General features: G+C 45.2%; 1 protein-coding gene across 1 annotated transcript in view; it reads left to right on the top strand.

The window, feature by feature from the left end:
- The window catches only part of cfap77 (cilia and flagella associated protein 77), a 264,362-nt gene that overhangs the window by 196,808 nt on the left and 52,003 nt on the right, over window positions 1-15,551 (top strand). Inside the window, exon 6 of the mRNA XM_038781648.1 lies at window positions 12,337-12,438. Coding sequence (XP_038637576.1) covers window positions 12,337-12,438 — 102 coding nt within the window. The remainder of the gene's footprint in view (window positions 1-12,336; window positions 12,439-15,551) is intronic.

The following is a 15,551-nucleotide window of genomic DNA, read 5'->3' as shown; positions in this document are numbered from 1 at the left end:
GATGGACCATAAGCCGTTATTAGGGTTATTAAAAGAAGACAAGTCAATACCCCCGATTGCATCAGCTAGAATCCAACACTGGGCATTGCTACTGGCGGCATATAGATACGTTCTGGAGCACAGACCGGGAACGCGAGTAGCATATGCAGATGCTTTGAGCAGACTTCCCCTCCCGGACACTCCGCCGCAAATACCAAAAGTAAAGGAGACAGTAATGACCCAACATTTTTGGACACCCTACCAGTAGACACACGACATATTCGGTTGTGGATGCAATAAGACCCAGTTTTAGCCAAGATGAAGCATTTACTGCTAACAGGGGAACTGGAAAGACCAGTGGAGTCCCAGATGCACCCATAATGGAGCAGAAGGGACCAAATAACCGTAGAAGATGGTATCCTATTATGGGGAGCCCGGGTAATCATCCCAGCTCAGGGCCGTCAGGCAATCATAACTGAGTTACATCACGGACAAAGGGGTGTCTAAAATGAAGATGCTAGCTCGAAGCTAGTTTAGTGGCCAGGTTTGGACACAGACATAGCAGCCTTGGTACGTCGGTGCCAGGAGTGCCAACAGGGGCAAAGAGTGCCACCAGCAGCGCCATTGCTCCCGTGGGAATGGCCAGGCAGACCGTGGACCCGCCTGCATATTGACCACGCCGGCCCTTTCATGGGCTCAATGTTTTTGGTGATAGTGGACACCCACTCCATATGGTTGGACGTCCACCGGGTAAACACGGCAAGCACAGCATCGACAATTGAAAAGCTCAGGGCCTCGTTTGCAACACATGGACTTCCGGAGGTATTGGTGTCGGCCAACGGAACGGCATTCACAAGTGCGGAATTTGGAAAATTCCTGAAGGAAAACGGAGTCCGTCACATCAAAACGGCCCCTTACCATCCAGCGACCAACGGCCTGGCAGAGAGAGCGGTCCAGACACTTAAAGCGGGACTCAAGAAGCAGCCGGCAGCGTCAATAGACACAAAGCTCTCCCACTGGCTGTTTGATTACAGGACCACACCGCATTCCACAACGGGCATACCGCCAGCTGAACTCTTAATGGGAAGGCGGCTGCGAACGAGGCTGAGTCTCCTTTTCCCAAATTTAACGGGGAAAGTGGAGAAACAACAGGAGGCCCAACGCAGTGGGCATGATAATAGTTGGCAGCAGTGACATTTCCAGGTGGGGGCACCGGTTTGGGTCAAGAATTATGGGAATGGACCAACGTGGGTCAAAGGCACGGTAGAGTCCCAAACAGGGCCCATATCCTATGAGGTTTCAATAGGAGGTAAGGTGCTGAAGAAACACCTAGACCAAATAAGGGCAGCGGAACCACACCTGGAGGCAGGCGAAGCAGGACCGCCGCAAGCTGGGATAGCCCAGACGGAAAAGATACCCACACCCCAGCCCCGAGCAATTTCTCCAGACCCCGTCATCCAGTCATCAGAGTCGGAGATGGACACACTCGACGAGGCCGCCGCGACACCTCTCCCCGAGGAGGAGGAAGAACAACTTCCAAGGAGGTCGTCAGGGAAAAGACGGGCACCTATAAGGTACACCCCGCCCACTTCGGAGAACGACCCGGCGGACGACACAGAGGTGACAGACCCAGGCATGAGGAGCAGGAAGAAGCTCAGAGGAATGCCAGCTGGCAGGAATTCCTCGGACCTTGGGGGGGGAGGGGTGTAATGAACTCCAATTGGCTTTATTGGTTGGCAAATTGGAGTATGAGCTCCCTCAATGATAGCTCATTGAGGGGGCCCATATAATCACCTGTGTAGGCTTTGTGAGCAGTCTAAGTTGACTGGACTGCTAGCAGCACTGTTTGTAGCTGCTCCTGTAATATCGTTATTGTAAATAAATATTGGTGTGGTGACAGAACTCCTGCCTCCCGTGGATTACTACAATAGCACTCTGGTACCACGATGTGTTAGGCGGGTTGGTTTGATGTTGACTGCAACTGGATGCAGGGAAGCTAGAAACAAACGTTTAACACCGGAGATGATCCAACACGGTTTTATTTAAACTAAGAACGGCTGTACATGTTCAGCTGTGGATTAACACTCTACTAATCCTACTGACGACCTCTTACTGGCTCAACCAGACTTACTAGCTACCACATGGCAATAATGTCCACTGACTTGTGCACTCTGACTGTCTCAGTGTCTGGGTCCCGAAAAGAGCGTGAGTCTTAATGCCCTGTGAGCTTTATAGTTGTGGTGTCTTGTCTGGTGATTGGTTGTTCTGTGTTGTGTGTTCATTGGTCATCCTGTGTGTCAATCACTGCCTGTCTGCATCTCATTATATACATGAGTGGATATTATGACAGCGCTGAGGACCGAGGTTCGATCCCGGTCCCCCGGTCACTGTCCGCATGGAGTTTGCACATTATCCCCGTGTCTGCATGGATCTCACCCCCACAACCCAAAGATGTGCAGGGTAGGTGACTTAGCCATGCTAAATTGCCCCCTAATTGAAAAAAAAAGAATTGGGTACTCTAATTTTTTTTAACTTCGTTACTGGCCATGTTAGGTTCATAGAACCAGAAAAGAGACCATTTTGGCCAGCTGTGTCTGTGATGGCCCTCTGAAGGAGCAATTCACCTCATGTCACTCCATGCCTTTCCCCATGGCCCGACAAAGTTTGCTTTTCAGATAATGATCCAGTTTCCTTTTGAAAGTCTCAACTGACCCTGCTTCTACCACATTCCCAGGCACAGAATTCCAGATCCTAAACAAATGGTGTGTGAAAAAGATTTTTCCTCGTGTTGCCATTGCTTCTTGTGCCCTCTGGTTCTCAATCCTTCCACCAGTCAGAACAGTTTCTCCCTATCTACTCTGGCAAGACCCTCATGATATTGAAAACCTCAATCAAATCTCCTCAACCTTCATTTCTCCAAGAACAGTCCCAACTTCTCCAATCTAGCTACGTAAATCAAGTTCCTCAGCCCTGAAACCATTCTTGTGAATCGTTTCTGCACTCTCTCTAATGCCTTCACATCCTTCCTAAAGAACTGTATGCAATACTCCCATTGAGGCCAAACCAGTGTTTCTGGAGATTGCTAGGTCAGAAATGTGTCACAGGCAAGGTCAGGACTGGAAGTCATGATGAGCATGTGATGCAGGGCCTGACTTGCAACAGGGAATGTTTAATTGTTAGCCACCCCAGAAAGTTGATTACATTGCTTTACTCCAGCTGTTTCAAGAGAAGAACTGTGTTTTCTTTTTTTTAAAATGAGTTTTACCGTTTATTTAGAAAACAAAAAAGATAAGCTGTGAATTGCGACAAATCACCCCCAAATAAAATATTCTGTTGTTTACTGGAACCAATGACTGATCCAGGAAAATATATATTCCCTTCGAATAGCAGTTACCAGGTGAAGCAAGAAATCATTTCAAAAATCAGTCAGCGCTGTGCAGAATACTCCTGCCAGATTGAACTTTTAGTTAAATTTGATTATAACATAAACAGTATAACAGCAAAAATATCACCTGCAGGACCGTGGTAGTCATTCTCCCTTTGTAAGCCTGGAGCTTAGACTCATATTCGTCTATACTTATTAGTCCATTACACAAATCCTAACCAAAGACCTGAGAAATACAGTATCACTAACAGATGCATTTTCCTATCTTTGTGATGTTCAGATTTCCTCCCCTTTTTGTATCAGAATGGTTAATTTGAGCGGGTCAGCTTTTTTCATTTCTATCTTTATAATATATTGAAATTATTTCCTCTCGGGCGGCACGTGGCGCAGTGGTTAGCACTGCTGCCTCATGGTGCTGAGGACCCGGGTTCAATCCCGGCCCCAGGTCACTGTTCATGTGGAGTTTGCACGTTCTCCTCGTGTCTGTGTTCTCCTCACCCCCACAACCCAAAGATGTGCAGGGTAGGTGGATTGGCCAAGCTAAATTGCCCCTTAAATGGAAAAAAATGAATTGGGTACTCTAACTTTTTTTTAAATATTTCCTCGAAATGCATTTACTTTTTGTGCTATTTGGATAGTGCAAAACCTTTATTTCCCTCCATGGCAGCAATCTGGAATTTGGACTGGAAAATATGCTCCTCTTGCCGATGTCCAGTTAGTTACACTCAAATTTCCTGCCAATCTCTTGAATTCTATTTAATGTACAAAATAAATATAAATCCGAGTTAAGCAATTGAGCCTAAGGAAAGGGCACATATTCCTTCATTAAATATGAAAATTAAGATTTCAACTCATTTATCTATCATTCAATTAGGAACAACATGTTAAAGAACATGCAGTATCTGAAGTTTTTCACAGTTTAATGAGACTTTGCTGATGGAGGCAAAGAGAGTGCTGCAAATATTGCTGAGTATGTTCATCGGGGCCCGACTGAAGGATATTTCTTTGTTAATAAACCCAAATGTCATAAAAATGCATTAAAAGAAATAGAAAATACATTGCAAGTCTCAGTGGGGTTAATTTTTCCAAAACCCGAATATTGCAATAAGACACCGGAGGAATTATTGCTTTCTGCTATGCTTGGAAATATGGTTGAAATTTGAAGAGATTCCCTGAGCAAGCGCAATTGCAGGAAATCTGTGTCAGTGGCCTATAATCGAGGTAGGGTCATCATTCTAAGGGGAGATGTGTTTGGTTAGAGGGATCTTGAAAGAATGAGGGCCTTTAGCCATATTGTGCTTATGGGCATAACTCACTTATGTACAAAGTTACTTGATCTTTTAGGCTTGTGTTTGTCAGGAAGAATTACACAGAAAATTCCATCGCTGATATCTAGGATCAATTTGGATCTTCACTATATTACATTTCAGCCACGCTGCACCGGAAAAGCAGCTCGCCACGGCATAGCGTGGCCATTGAAAGCTGGGAGACCGCCCTCCTGGGGTCTACCCGACTCGCAATGCTTTGCGAGATTCAACGCAATCTCGCGAGACGTTGTGATGTAAATTCCACTCACAATGGGCAGGATCAATTTTTAGCATATTTGCATATTAGAGCGAGATAGTTAGCCTCACTCTAATGTGCAGACTCCCAAGGCACCTGAGGCTTTGGGATTCAACCCCTTCACTTCAGAGACCTTGGACGAGTGCCATTCAGCACTGGTCCCCACAAATGGGGACCAGATGGAACAGCACTTGTGGGGGGGTCTCCCAGAGGATTGGAGGCCCCTAGCTGCATGTCCTTTGGACAGGGTGGTGCCTGGCACTGCTGGTGCCACCTGGGCACCCTGGTAGTGCCAAGACCAGCTGGTATTGCCACCTGAGCACCTTGGCAATGGCAGGCTGCCACTGCCAAGGTACCCAGGTGGCATTATCAGTTGAACTAAAACGTTCAACAAGCTTATGGATCTAGTAAAGAACTATTATGACCCAAGCAGTCCATAATCCTCCATCGTTACAGGTTCAACACAGCTGGGAAGACCCCTGAGGAACCCACAACAGATTTCCTGGCTAGATTAAGGAAGGTGCCAGAATACTGCGAGTTTGCCCCATCCCTCACCGGCTAGTGTGCGGAAAGTGTGTGTCAGCTGCAAAGCTTCTGTAGGTGTGGCTAAAGGACACAACCCAGGCAAGGCTGCCAGGATCAGCAGTATGTGTGCTACCCAGACTGGAAGCCAAAACCCCCTCAGACCTGGGTCTTGCAAGTCTATCAGCCCGTAGAGGATGGAAAGATGCAACTAAACTGCATCATCGCCCCTAAGGATGTCCTGATAAAGATAACACACTTGGTCAACGGCCATTGCCTAGGAATGGAAGTGGACACGGGAGCTGCTATCTCCATCGTCGGGGAACAGACCTTGCTGTCTCCGAATGGGCAACTTGGCTCTCGGCCTTCAAGACACCAGGACCAGGTTGGCCACATATACAGGGGAACCTTTGAAGATTATGGGGACGACAATGACCCTGGTTACCTATGGATAGCTGATGGCCTGACCCCTGCTCATAGTTGTACGAGGACAGGACCCAGCTTCTTGGGCAGAGACTGGCTCCAGAGGATCTGTCTGGACTGGCTACAAACTTTTAAACTAGGAATTGGTATACTACGCAAGACCATTGACAAAACTCCAAGGTATTCCAAGAAGGCTTTGGTAAAATGAAGGGAGCCAGGGCAAAGATTTATGTGGACCCTGACACCCTACCCAAATATTTCAGGAGACAGTCAGACCCATATATTTTACTTACCAAAGTAGAGACCGAGTCTGATCGTTTAGAGAATCTCGGGATAATACAACCAGTGCATGTTGCCGAATCCCCGTCCTCAAGCCCGACAAGTCGGTCCACCTTTGCGGGGCTATAAACTAACGGTTACTAAAGCCTCATGTTTCGATTGGTACTCCATGCCACATATAGAAGATCTATATGCCAAACTGCCAGTGAGTCAAACTTTCACCAAACTAGATATGAGCCATGTGTAGCCCCCGCTAGAATTAGACAATTCATACAGGAAGTATGTGATGATTAACCCCCATAAGGGTTTATAAAAATATGCACGCCTGCTTTCAGAGTCTCGTCGGCATGCAGCATTTTTCAAAGCATGATGGAAAACATTCTCCAGGCACTACCTAAGGTGGAAGTATACTTAGACAATGTGCTAATCACAGGAACCACGGAAAAAGAGCACCTCACAAACCTGGAGGGGTTTTCAGACGATTGTCTGACACGTGTTCATGTCAAACGAGAAAAAAGTGTGTTCCAGGCAGCCAAAATGATCTACCTCGGGTACCGAGTCAATAAAAAAAACCTGTGGAGTATAAAGTTGAGGCCATCAAAGAGGCACCGACCTCGTGAAATATGGCAGAATTAATGGGCGGGATTCTCCGATCCTGGGGCTAAGTGTTGACGCCGTCGTAATCGGCGGATCCTACGCCGCACAGGGGGCCAGCACGGCACGAGAGTGCTTATGGGTGCCAGTGTGGTCGGCGCGAGTTCGCTCATGCGTGCCACGGCTGGCGCGAGCTCGCGCATGCACGTGGGTTGCCTTCTCCGCGCCAGCCCTCGGACAATATGGCCACGTTGAGCGGCCCCCGACCGGTGCCGCGCCGGCGCCATTTGCCGCGGATTCTCCAGTCGCCGGAGAATTGGCGGAGCAGCGTCGCGTGATTATGGCCCCCCACCCGGCACGGGGTCGCAGAATCCCACCTAATATCTTTCCTAGGCCTCTTAAACTACAATAGGAAATTTATCCCAAACTTGGCCACTTTATTGTCACCCCTGCACACACTGTTAAAAGAACACCAGAAATGGTGGTGGCAGGCGCCGCAGGATGAAGCCTTCACAAAGGTGAAGCAGCATCAAACATCATGGCTCATTACAACTCCAAGAGAGAACATGTGAAGTAGCGGCAGTTCTTTCCCATCGATTGGACGATGGCAGAGAGAGACCTATAGCGTATGTATCTAGAACCTTGGCAGAAGAAGCTATTCTGAGATCGAAAATGAAAGATTGGCTGTTATTTTTGGGGTGAAGAAATTTCTCCCATCTGTCCACGGCCAACATTTCACAATCATAATAGACCATAAGCCCCTGCTGAGCCTTTTCAAAGAGGATAAAGCAATTCCCCACAATCTCCTTGGCTCGAATCCAATGTCGGGCATTTTGTTGGCAGCAATGAATACTCTCACGACCACCACCCAGAAACACACATTGCCAATGGGGATACCCTGAGATGCCTCTGCTGCCCTCAACCTTGGCCCCTCTGCTGGCTTTGGAAGTCATCAGGACTTTGAACTTGCTGGACACCTTTCCAGTTTCCGCCAAGCAGATTCAAGCTTGGACCCAGTAGGCCTCATACTGGAACCTGAGGACACCCCACGGATGACATGAAGTCCTTCCTCACTAACCAACAAGAGCTGAGTGTAGAAGATTGTATCATCTTATGGGGATCCCGAGTAGTCATGCCCCACCCAAGTCAGCATCCAATTCTGACAAAATAACACAATGGATATCCCGGGTAGTCGAGATAAAAAAGCTCACAAGAAGCTGTGTCAGGTGGCCTGGGCTCAATACAGACATTGAGAGTTTGGTGAAGCAGTGCTCCTTGTGCCAGAAAACAAGAAGTTCTTTGGCCTCTTTGCAGACAAGGAAATGGCCAAGAGGACCATGGGTACAGGTGTACGTGGACTTCACTGGCCCATTCTTGGGATCGATGTTCCTTATTATGGTCAACGCTACTCAAAATGGTTAGAAGGACATTCTATGTCCTCCACGACTTCTCAAGCAACAATAGAAAAATGGCGACAAGGTTTCTGTACTCAGGCATATCAGAGGTCTCTGTATCTGATAATGGTACCCGCTTTACCAGTGGACAATTTCAGACATTCATGAAGTCGAATGGCAAAAGAAAAATAAAGGAAGTCAAATGGCATTATACACATCCGAAAAACTCTGTACCATCCATCGTCTAATGGCCTGGCCAAACGGGCAGTTCAAACATTCAAAACCAGAATGAATGAACAGCTGGATCCCTGGATACGAAATTGACTCGGTTCCTGATGATTATAGAACCACGCCGAACATGATAATGTGAGTCGCATCAGCGGAATTGTTAATAGGATGACAACTGCACACCAGTTACAGCTTGCTGTTTTCCAACTTGATGAGGTAAGATGGAGTAAAAACAGGAGACCCAAAAGGGACTATGACACTAGAAGACCAGAAAGGACCTTCAGAACAGGAGATGTTGTCTATGGACAGAACTTTAGAGATGGCTCCCAATGGATCCCAGGAGCCATGCTGTAAAAGACTGGTTCAGTTCCGTACAAAGTCAAAGTCCAAGGGAAGACCATGTAAAAACACCTGAACTACCTGAGAAGCAGGGACCCACTCGAGCGGAGACGTCTGTTGCGACAACCTCTGGCAAGGGACTCAGCCTATGGGGGAACCTGAGAGTAATTTCCTCCGATGATAAAGATTCGGAGTCCAAATGAAGACTGAGGAGATTATTTCTCTGCCAGAGGTCAGCACCAAATTTGTGTCTCTGCCTGAGGCCCTTCGATGCTCAACAAGGAAGCAATGATTCCCCAGTCAACTTCACGCCCCCCCGACACATCTCCACCTGCAACCGACTCGAGGCCTTGTATCAAGGGATGAAAGAGGCCTCATTGCCACAGGAGTGAGGGGTATGATTCGGACTTGAGGAGGGAGGGATGTGATAACTCTCATAAGGACCACAGGGAATCGCTGAATGATCTCTCCATGGACTTCGTAGAATGCAAGTTCCCATGGTCTGCACAGCTGAGGGTTGTTCGCGGTGTCATGAGAGTCTCCCTTTAAGAAATGTTTTTGTCTTACAAATGGCTTCAGTGATGTAATTGTGTGGATGGAGCTGGGCTATGGCTTTGAGTTTTACTTTCGCTTTGAGTTTTGGACTGGTTTGAACTGCATAGGTTGAAAGACGTGTTTCTCTATCTTCCCTTAAAAGCTGTTTCCAGACTGCAGACTAATTGCTTTCTGGAAGAAATTCAAATCTGCTGTTTGGAATGGGGAACAAGAATATCACTAACAAGTCTTATAACAGTAAGAGTGCCATGTGTTGGACCACACTTTTGAAAAGGGATTTCTGGTTTTATTTGGATTTTGTTATTGAATTGGAACAGTTAAGGGGGAATTCATTAAGGGTTATACATAAATTACTGTAGCTCTGTGGGGTCTTTATATTTGTAATAGATAAAAATGGTTACTGTGTGTTTTTATACAAATGTTACATAAATTTGTAGAATAAAGCTTGTTTTTCGATTAAAAGCACCTAAGAACTCTGTTGCATAAAACTTGAAAGGCAGGCTCTTGTGCTCATCGTAACCAAAATCAATAAAACAGTTGTAGGTTATGTGAACTTTGGTGTTTTCTAAACCCTGGCCCATAACAGCGGGACTTTTAAATGTTGCTGCCAGACCCAGTGGGCAGTTCACGATAGTCCGAGGCTGGGAAGTTTCTTTTGTGTGCCGTGGTAGTGACTTTATTTTCAGTTTAAAATAAACCAGTTTGGCCTTTCACTCCTCGCCTCCTGGAGTTATTACAAAAAGAAAAACTGAGGTGTTACTTAACAGGAATGACTTAAGTTTTTTAAAGTATTTTCATTCCAATTTTCAACATTTTACATTTTACAATAACAAAAAAAACATACCCAACATATTAAACTTCCTACATAATAAAAAAAGCCCTCCCCATCCCCCCTTCCCCCTTAATGGTCGACAGTAACCAGCTCTCCAAAATGCAAAATGAACAACCCCCAACTCTTGTGGAACCCATCATCCGCCCACTTTGGGGAGAATTTCACCTCCAGTCCCAAGAATTCCATTAGGTCCAGTGCGGGAGAAAGATTATGCCCAGAAGGCATGTGTTTAGAGTTAAGGATCAAGAAAGGTGCAATTAATTGCTTTGTCTAGTCTACACCACCAACTAGCGGGAAGGCTGTTGAGTAACAAATTTACAAAGAAATTAGAGAGGTACAAAAATTGTAGAGTAATTATAATGAAGGACTTCAATTATCCTAATACAGTGTAGGATAGTACTAGTATATAGGGCAGAGAAGGGCATGAGTTCCTCAAATATGTTCAGGAAAATATTCTACATCAATAGGTTTCCAGTCCAATGAGAAAGGAGGCACTGGTTTTTGGGAATGAGGTGGGTCAAGTGGATCAAATGTCAGTAGGAGAACATTTAGGGGATCATTATATCATAAGAATTAGGTTGACAATGGAGTCAGTTAAACTTGGGGAAACTTGCAGAAACAATTTGGTGCAAATCTGAGTGAATTCAAGAAAGCCAGTGTGAATTTGTCAAGGGGAAATCGTGTTTAGCTAACTAGCTGGAGTTTTTTTGAAAGAGATAGCAGAGAGGGTTGATGAGGAAAATGCGGTTGATGTGGTGTACATGAACTTCCAACAGGCATGTGATACAATGCCACACGACATACTTGTGAGCAAAGTTATAGCTCATGGAATAAAGGGACAATAGCAACATGGATAAGATAGAGGTTTCAAAATCATGAGGGGTTCTGGACGGAGCAGGTGGAGAGAACTTGTTACCACTCCTGAAGGGATCGAGAATGAGAGAGCACAGATTTAAAGTAATGGGCAAAAGAAGCAAAAGCGACATGAGAAAGAACTTTTTTACACAGTGAGTGGTTAAGGTCTGGGTTGTTTTGCCCGGTGGGGGCAGATTCAATTAAAGCATTCAAAATGGAATTAGATTGTTATCTGAAAAGGAGGAATGTGTGGGGTTTTGGAGAGATGTTGGAGGTATGGGAGAGCCAGTGTAGACCAAATGGGCCAAATGATTTCCTTCTGCACTGTAACAATTCTGTGACATGCAGGTATGGGGCCGGTGGTCCCAACACCAACAATGATTTCCACTGAGGCAGCCAATGCCATCAAGAGCCGCACTCAGGGAAAATAGCTCTGAGGAATGCCTGCAACAAAGAAAATAAGTAACTTCTAAAGATTTCTAACTATAGAAAATTCTCTCTTCTCCCATGTAGCTAGGCAGGTAATTAACCATAATCCACGAGGGACCATAGGCCTCTCTCGCTATTAGAGACAATTGGTTATAGAATTTGAGGGACGCCACTCCATAGCAAGCATGAGCAAAGCAAGGAGGCAGGTTGCAAGTCTACCTCAGCCAGAACGGAATTGAACCCATGCTGTTGGTGTTATTCTGAACCACACACTAGCCATCTATTTACCTATATCCCCTCCCTCCCATGTACTATTAACGCCAGATAGGTGTTTGGACTTTACCAGTATTAGCTTGTTACTCATCAACAGGCGAGTGTGAAAAAAACTGTTTGGGATGACCCATCCACAGATTTTTCTTGTTGTGCAAAATGGCTTTTCTTAGTTGCCTTCCCTAAAATATGGTTTAAATTGTCATTCTGCTGGCTGGGAAGCTGAGAACCATTTAAACTCGCATCCTATGCCTAATAGTCAGCACATTAGCAATCCCGTGTGCTGCTGGAGTGACTGCACGTTTTCTAGTCTGGTACCAGTTGTTTTTTTTAAATCATCCCTGGAAGATTTCATCATTGCAACATCTCAGGTGTATATCTGCCAGATTCTTATCATAATTGTACTGTATCAAAAGCATGAAATTTGCTAGGGAAGAAATTCCACTGTTTTAGTCTATGTGGAACGTATATTTCTATCCATTGGATTGTGATAGAACATTTTAATCAAAATACACATATCCTGTAGAAATGTTGATTCAGAAAATACTAATATGCTGAATTACATTGAATTAACATCACATTTGTTGCACACTAATCTGCATTGGACAGACATATTCACGTTGACCAAAACGATTGAGTTTGGTTTGATAGTGATGAGTCTAATTCTAGTAGTTTTCATGTGTTTGTAGGTCACGCTCGTAAAGAATTATCAAACCCGGGCAGCGGTGTTGAACAAAGCTGTGCCAAAAGTTGACCCTGCACCGATAGTGCATCCAAAGCGCTACCAGAAGGTGAGATGGTTGCTTTTTGTATTTATATTTTTTAAAGCTACTATACCTGTTACTTATTACTTCTTTATTTGGTGATGCAGTGAGTTAAAGTATGATCCTCATTTCCACTACAACTCACAGAAATGCAAGGAATGTTCCTGTTAAAGAGATCTATGTGATATGTCCAGTAACAACCCAGTACGGGTGCATGAATTCACAACATAAAGTTGCACATAATCCAGCACTTATTTATTGATGTTTATGTAAAGATAATGTAAAGTAATTTATTGAACTTTTAAAAATAATAATTATAACCAATAAATATAGTAGTCATTTTATTGATGGCTTTGCTCACGAGTAGGCCAAGAACTCAAGTGTGTTTTTAATGGCCCAGATTTTTGCTCCAAGGGAGAGGCTCTCCATTGTGGCAAAATAGCAGAAATAGCTGACAATGCTAAGACCCGCCCCCGAACGTGGCATTTCCTGGTCTGGCGATTGCGGGACTGGAGTCGGGCTGGGTTTTACACCTGGTGTGTTTTATAGAGGCAGCTGTCCATTTAAATAATCAGCTGCCTCCACTGAAGTGGTATTTTGGTAGGCCAGGAGGGTGAAGCCCAGTGTTTACAGATTAGACCAGGTAAGAGCTAGTCTGAACTTATTGATTCATTTGGAGAGGTACTATACCCCTTTGGATATGTTCCTGAGACACCTTTGAAGAGGTAAGGGGTCCTTTGGATTGTTAAAAGTAAACATGATTGTGTGTAAAATTTGCATAAATTAATTGAAGCTATCAAATAACTGTCAAAACTCATTGGAACTGTCAAAGCTGTTAAAGAACTGTCAAACCTCATTGGAATTGTTAAGAACTCATTGGAATTGTCAAACTTGTCAATGGTTTTGACCCAAGGCTTTAACTTCATTGAAGCCTACTCGTGACGATAAGCGATTTTTCATTTCACATCTTTGAACATCCAGCGTGTTCAACCCATGGTGGCGTTCCAGTTACCTGCAGCACTCACCACACCAGCAACAAAAGCATCAGCAATCTGCAAAAGCATTTCTTTAATGGTGTTAGCTGGTGGCTTATTTGGAACAATGTCACGCATCAGGTTCCGCAGCGTCTTCTTGCTTCAAACCGGATTGCCTTCTGGACTCATTTGTGCCCCTGTGCCCAGTGTCCCAGGCCCAGGTATTTTAGTAAAAAATTGTCCTCCTTTCCGGCTACAGAAAAGGAGGAAACAGCAACAGCTGCCTCCAGGCATTGGCAGCCACCAGCGGGAGCAAGCAGCAACCACAACCTGCAGCTGTGAACTCCGGTCACAACAAACAAGGCTAATTCCTAATTTAGCCGTGCAACTATAAGCTGGTCACGGTGACTTGAAGTGAAATTGAAAGGCCCTGCCCTGGAAGTGTTTAGTAGGACAGACAGGCTAAAGATGCAGCTTGCCCCTGTTATTGGTCTCCACAATATTTAAAGATGGCTTGAGGCGCAGTGGTTAGCACTGCTGCCTTATGGCACCGAGGACCCGGGTTCAAACTGTCAATTTTCCCCATGACTGTGTGGATCTCACCCCCACAACCCAAAATGATATGCAGGGTAGGTGGATTGGCCATGCTAAATTCCCCCCCCCTCCCCCCCCCCCCCCCCACACCCGGCCCCCACGCTCCCCACTGAGCACTGGGCCAGCAGCTCCAGTGCTCTTGAGCTGCTTGCTGGAAAATGGAAATGGCTACTCACTTCCTCAGTTCCCCTTAGTTGCCATTGCACCAGCTTCACGTTTTAAAAAAGGAGTACTAAACGATGCCCGCATGATTTCTCGCTGGGGATTCAGTTAATGCCCAGGAGCCGCTGCATCCGACTTCAGTCTCGCGAATGAGATTGAAATGAATGTAAATGAGAGTTAATGATATGCTCGCCATTTTTGGGCGTGATCCGGAACTCACCATTGGGAGTGGCCTGGGTGAATTGCAAACTGGTTCGCACCCAGTGTGAATCTCGATTTTGCCCTTTCCCAATATTTAACCAGCGCGTCCAGATCTACTCTGGGTGAAACAAGGTGGTTGAATTGTGCCCATGGTTGCTAAATTTGCTGATGACACATAGGTAGGAAAGTAAATTGTGAAGAGGACGTAAGGAGGCTACAGAAGGACATAGATAGGTTAAGTGAGTGGGCAAAAATCTGGCAAATGGAGGATAATGTGGGCAAATGTAAAATTGTCCATTTTGGCAAAAGAATAAAAAAGCTTATTATCTAAATAATGAGTGATTGCAGAGCTCTGAGATACAGAGGGATCTGGGTGTCTTAGTGCATGAATCACAAAAGGCTAGAGTACAGATGCAGCAAGTAATTAGGAAAGCTAATAGAATGGCTTCATTTATTGCAGGGGAATTGAATGCAAAAGTAGGGAGGTTACGCTTCAGTTGTACAGGGCACAAGTGAGACTACATCTGGAGCATTGTGTACAGTATTGGTCTCCTTATTGAAGGAAGAATGTAAATACATTGGAGGCAGTGTAGTGAATGTTTTTCAGACTCATACCTGGAATGGGTGGGTTGTCTTCTGAGGAAACTTTGGACAGGCTAAGCTCGTATGGTTGGTGTTTAGTAGAGTAAGAGGCAACTTCATTGAAACAAATTTGATCCTAAGGGATCTTGACAGGGTGGCTGTGGAGAGAATGTAATAAATAAAATAAATAATCTTTATTGTCAAAAGTAGGCTTACATTAACACTGCAATGAAGATACTGTGAAAAGCCCCTAGTTGCCACATTCCGGTGCCTGTTCGGGTACACGGAGGGAGAATTCAAAATTCTCAGCTAGAAAGGGAATTGAACCTACGCTGCTGGCCTTGTTCTGCATCACAAACTAGCTGTCTAGCCCACTGAGCTAAAGCAGCCCCATGTTTACTCCTGTGGGCGAATTTAGAACTAGGGCTCACTATTTAAAAATAAGGGGTTACCCATTTAATATGGAGGTGAGGCAAAACAAATTCTTTCAGAGGGTCACGAGTCTTTGGAACTTTCTTCCTAAAAAGGAGATGGAAGCAGAGCCTTTGAATATTTTTTAAGGCAGAGATGGGCAGATTCTTTGTAAGCAAGGGGTGATATGTTATTGGGAGTATGCTGGATGTAGAT

This window comes from Scyliorhinus canicula, chromosome 21 (genome assembly GCF_902713615.1).
Source record: "Scyliorhinus canicula chromosome 21, sScyCan1.1, whole genome shotgun sequence".
NCBI lineage: Eukaryota > Metazoa > Chordata > Chondrichthyes > Carcharhiniformes > Scyliorhinidae > Scyliorhinus > Scyliorhinus canicula.
Note: the sequence above shows the minus strand (reverse complement) of the source record. Positions and strands in the feature narration are given on the sequence as shown.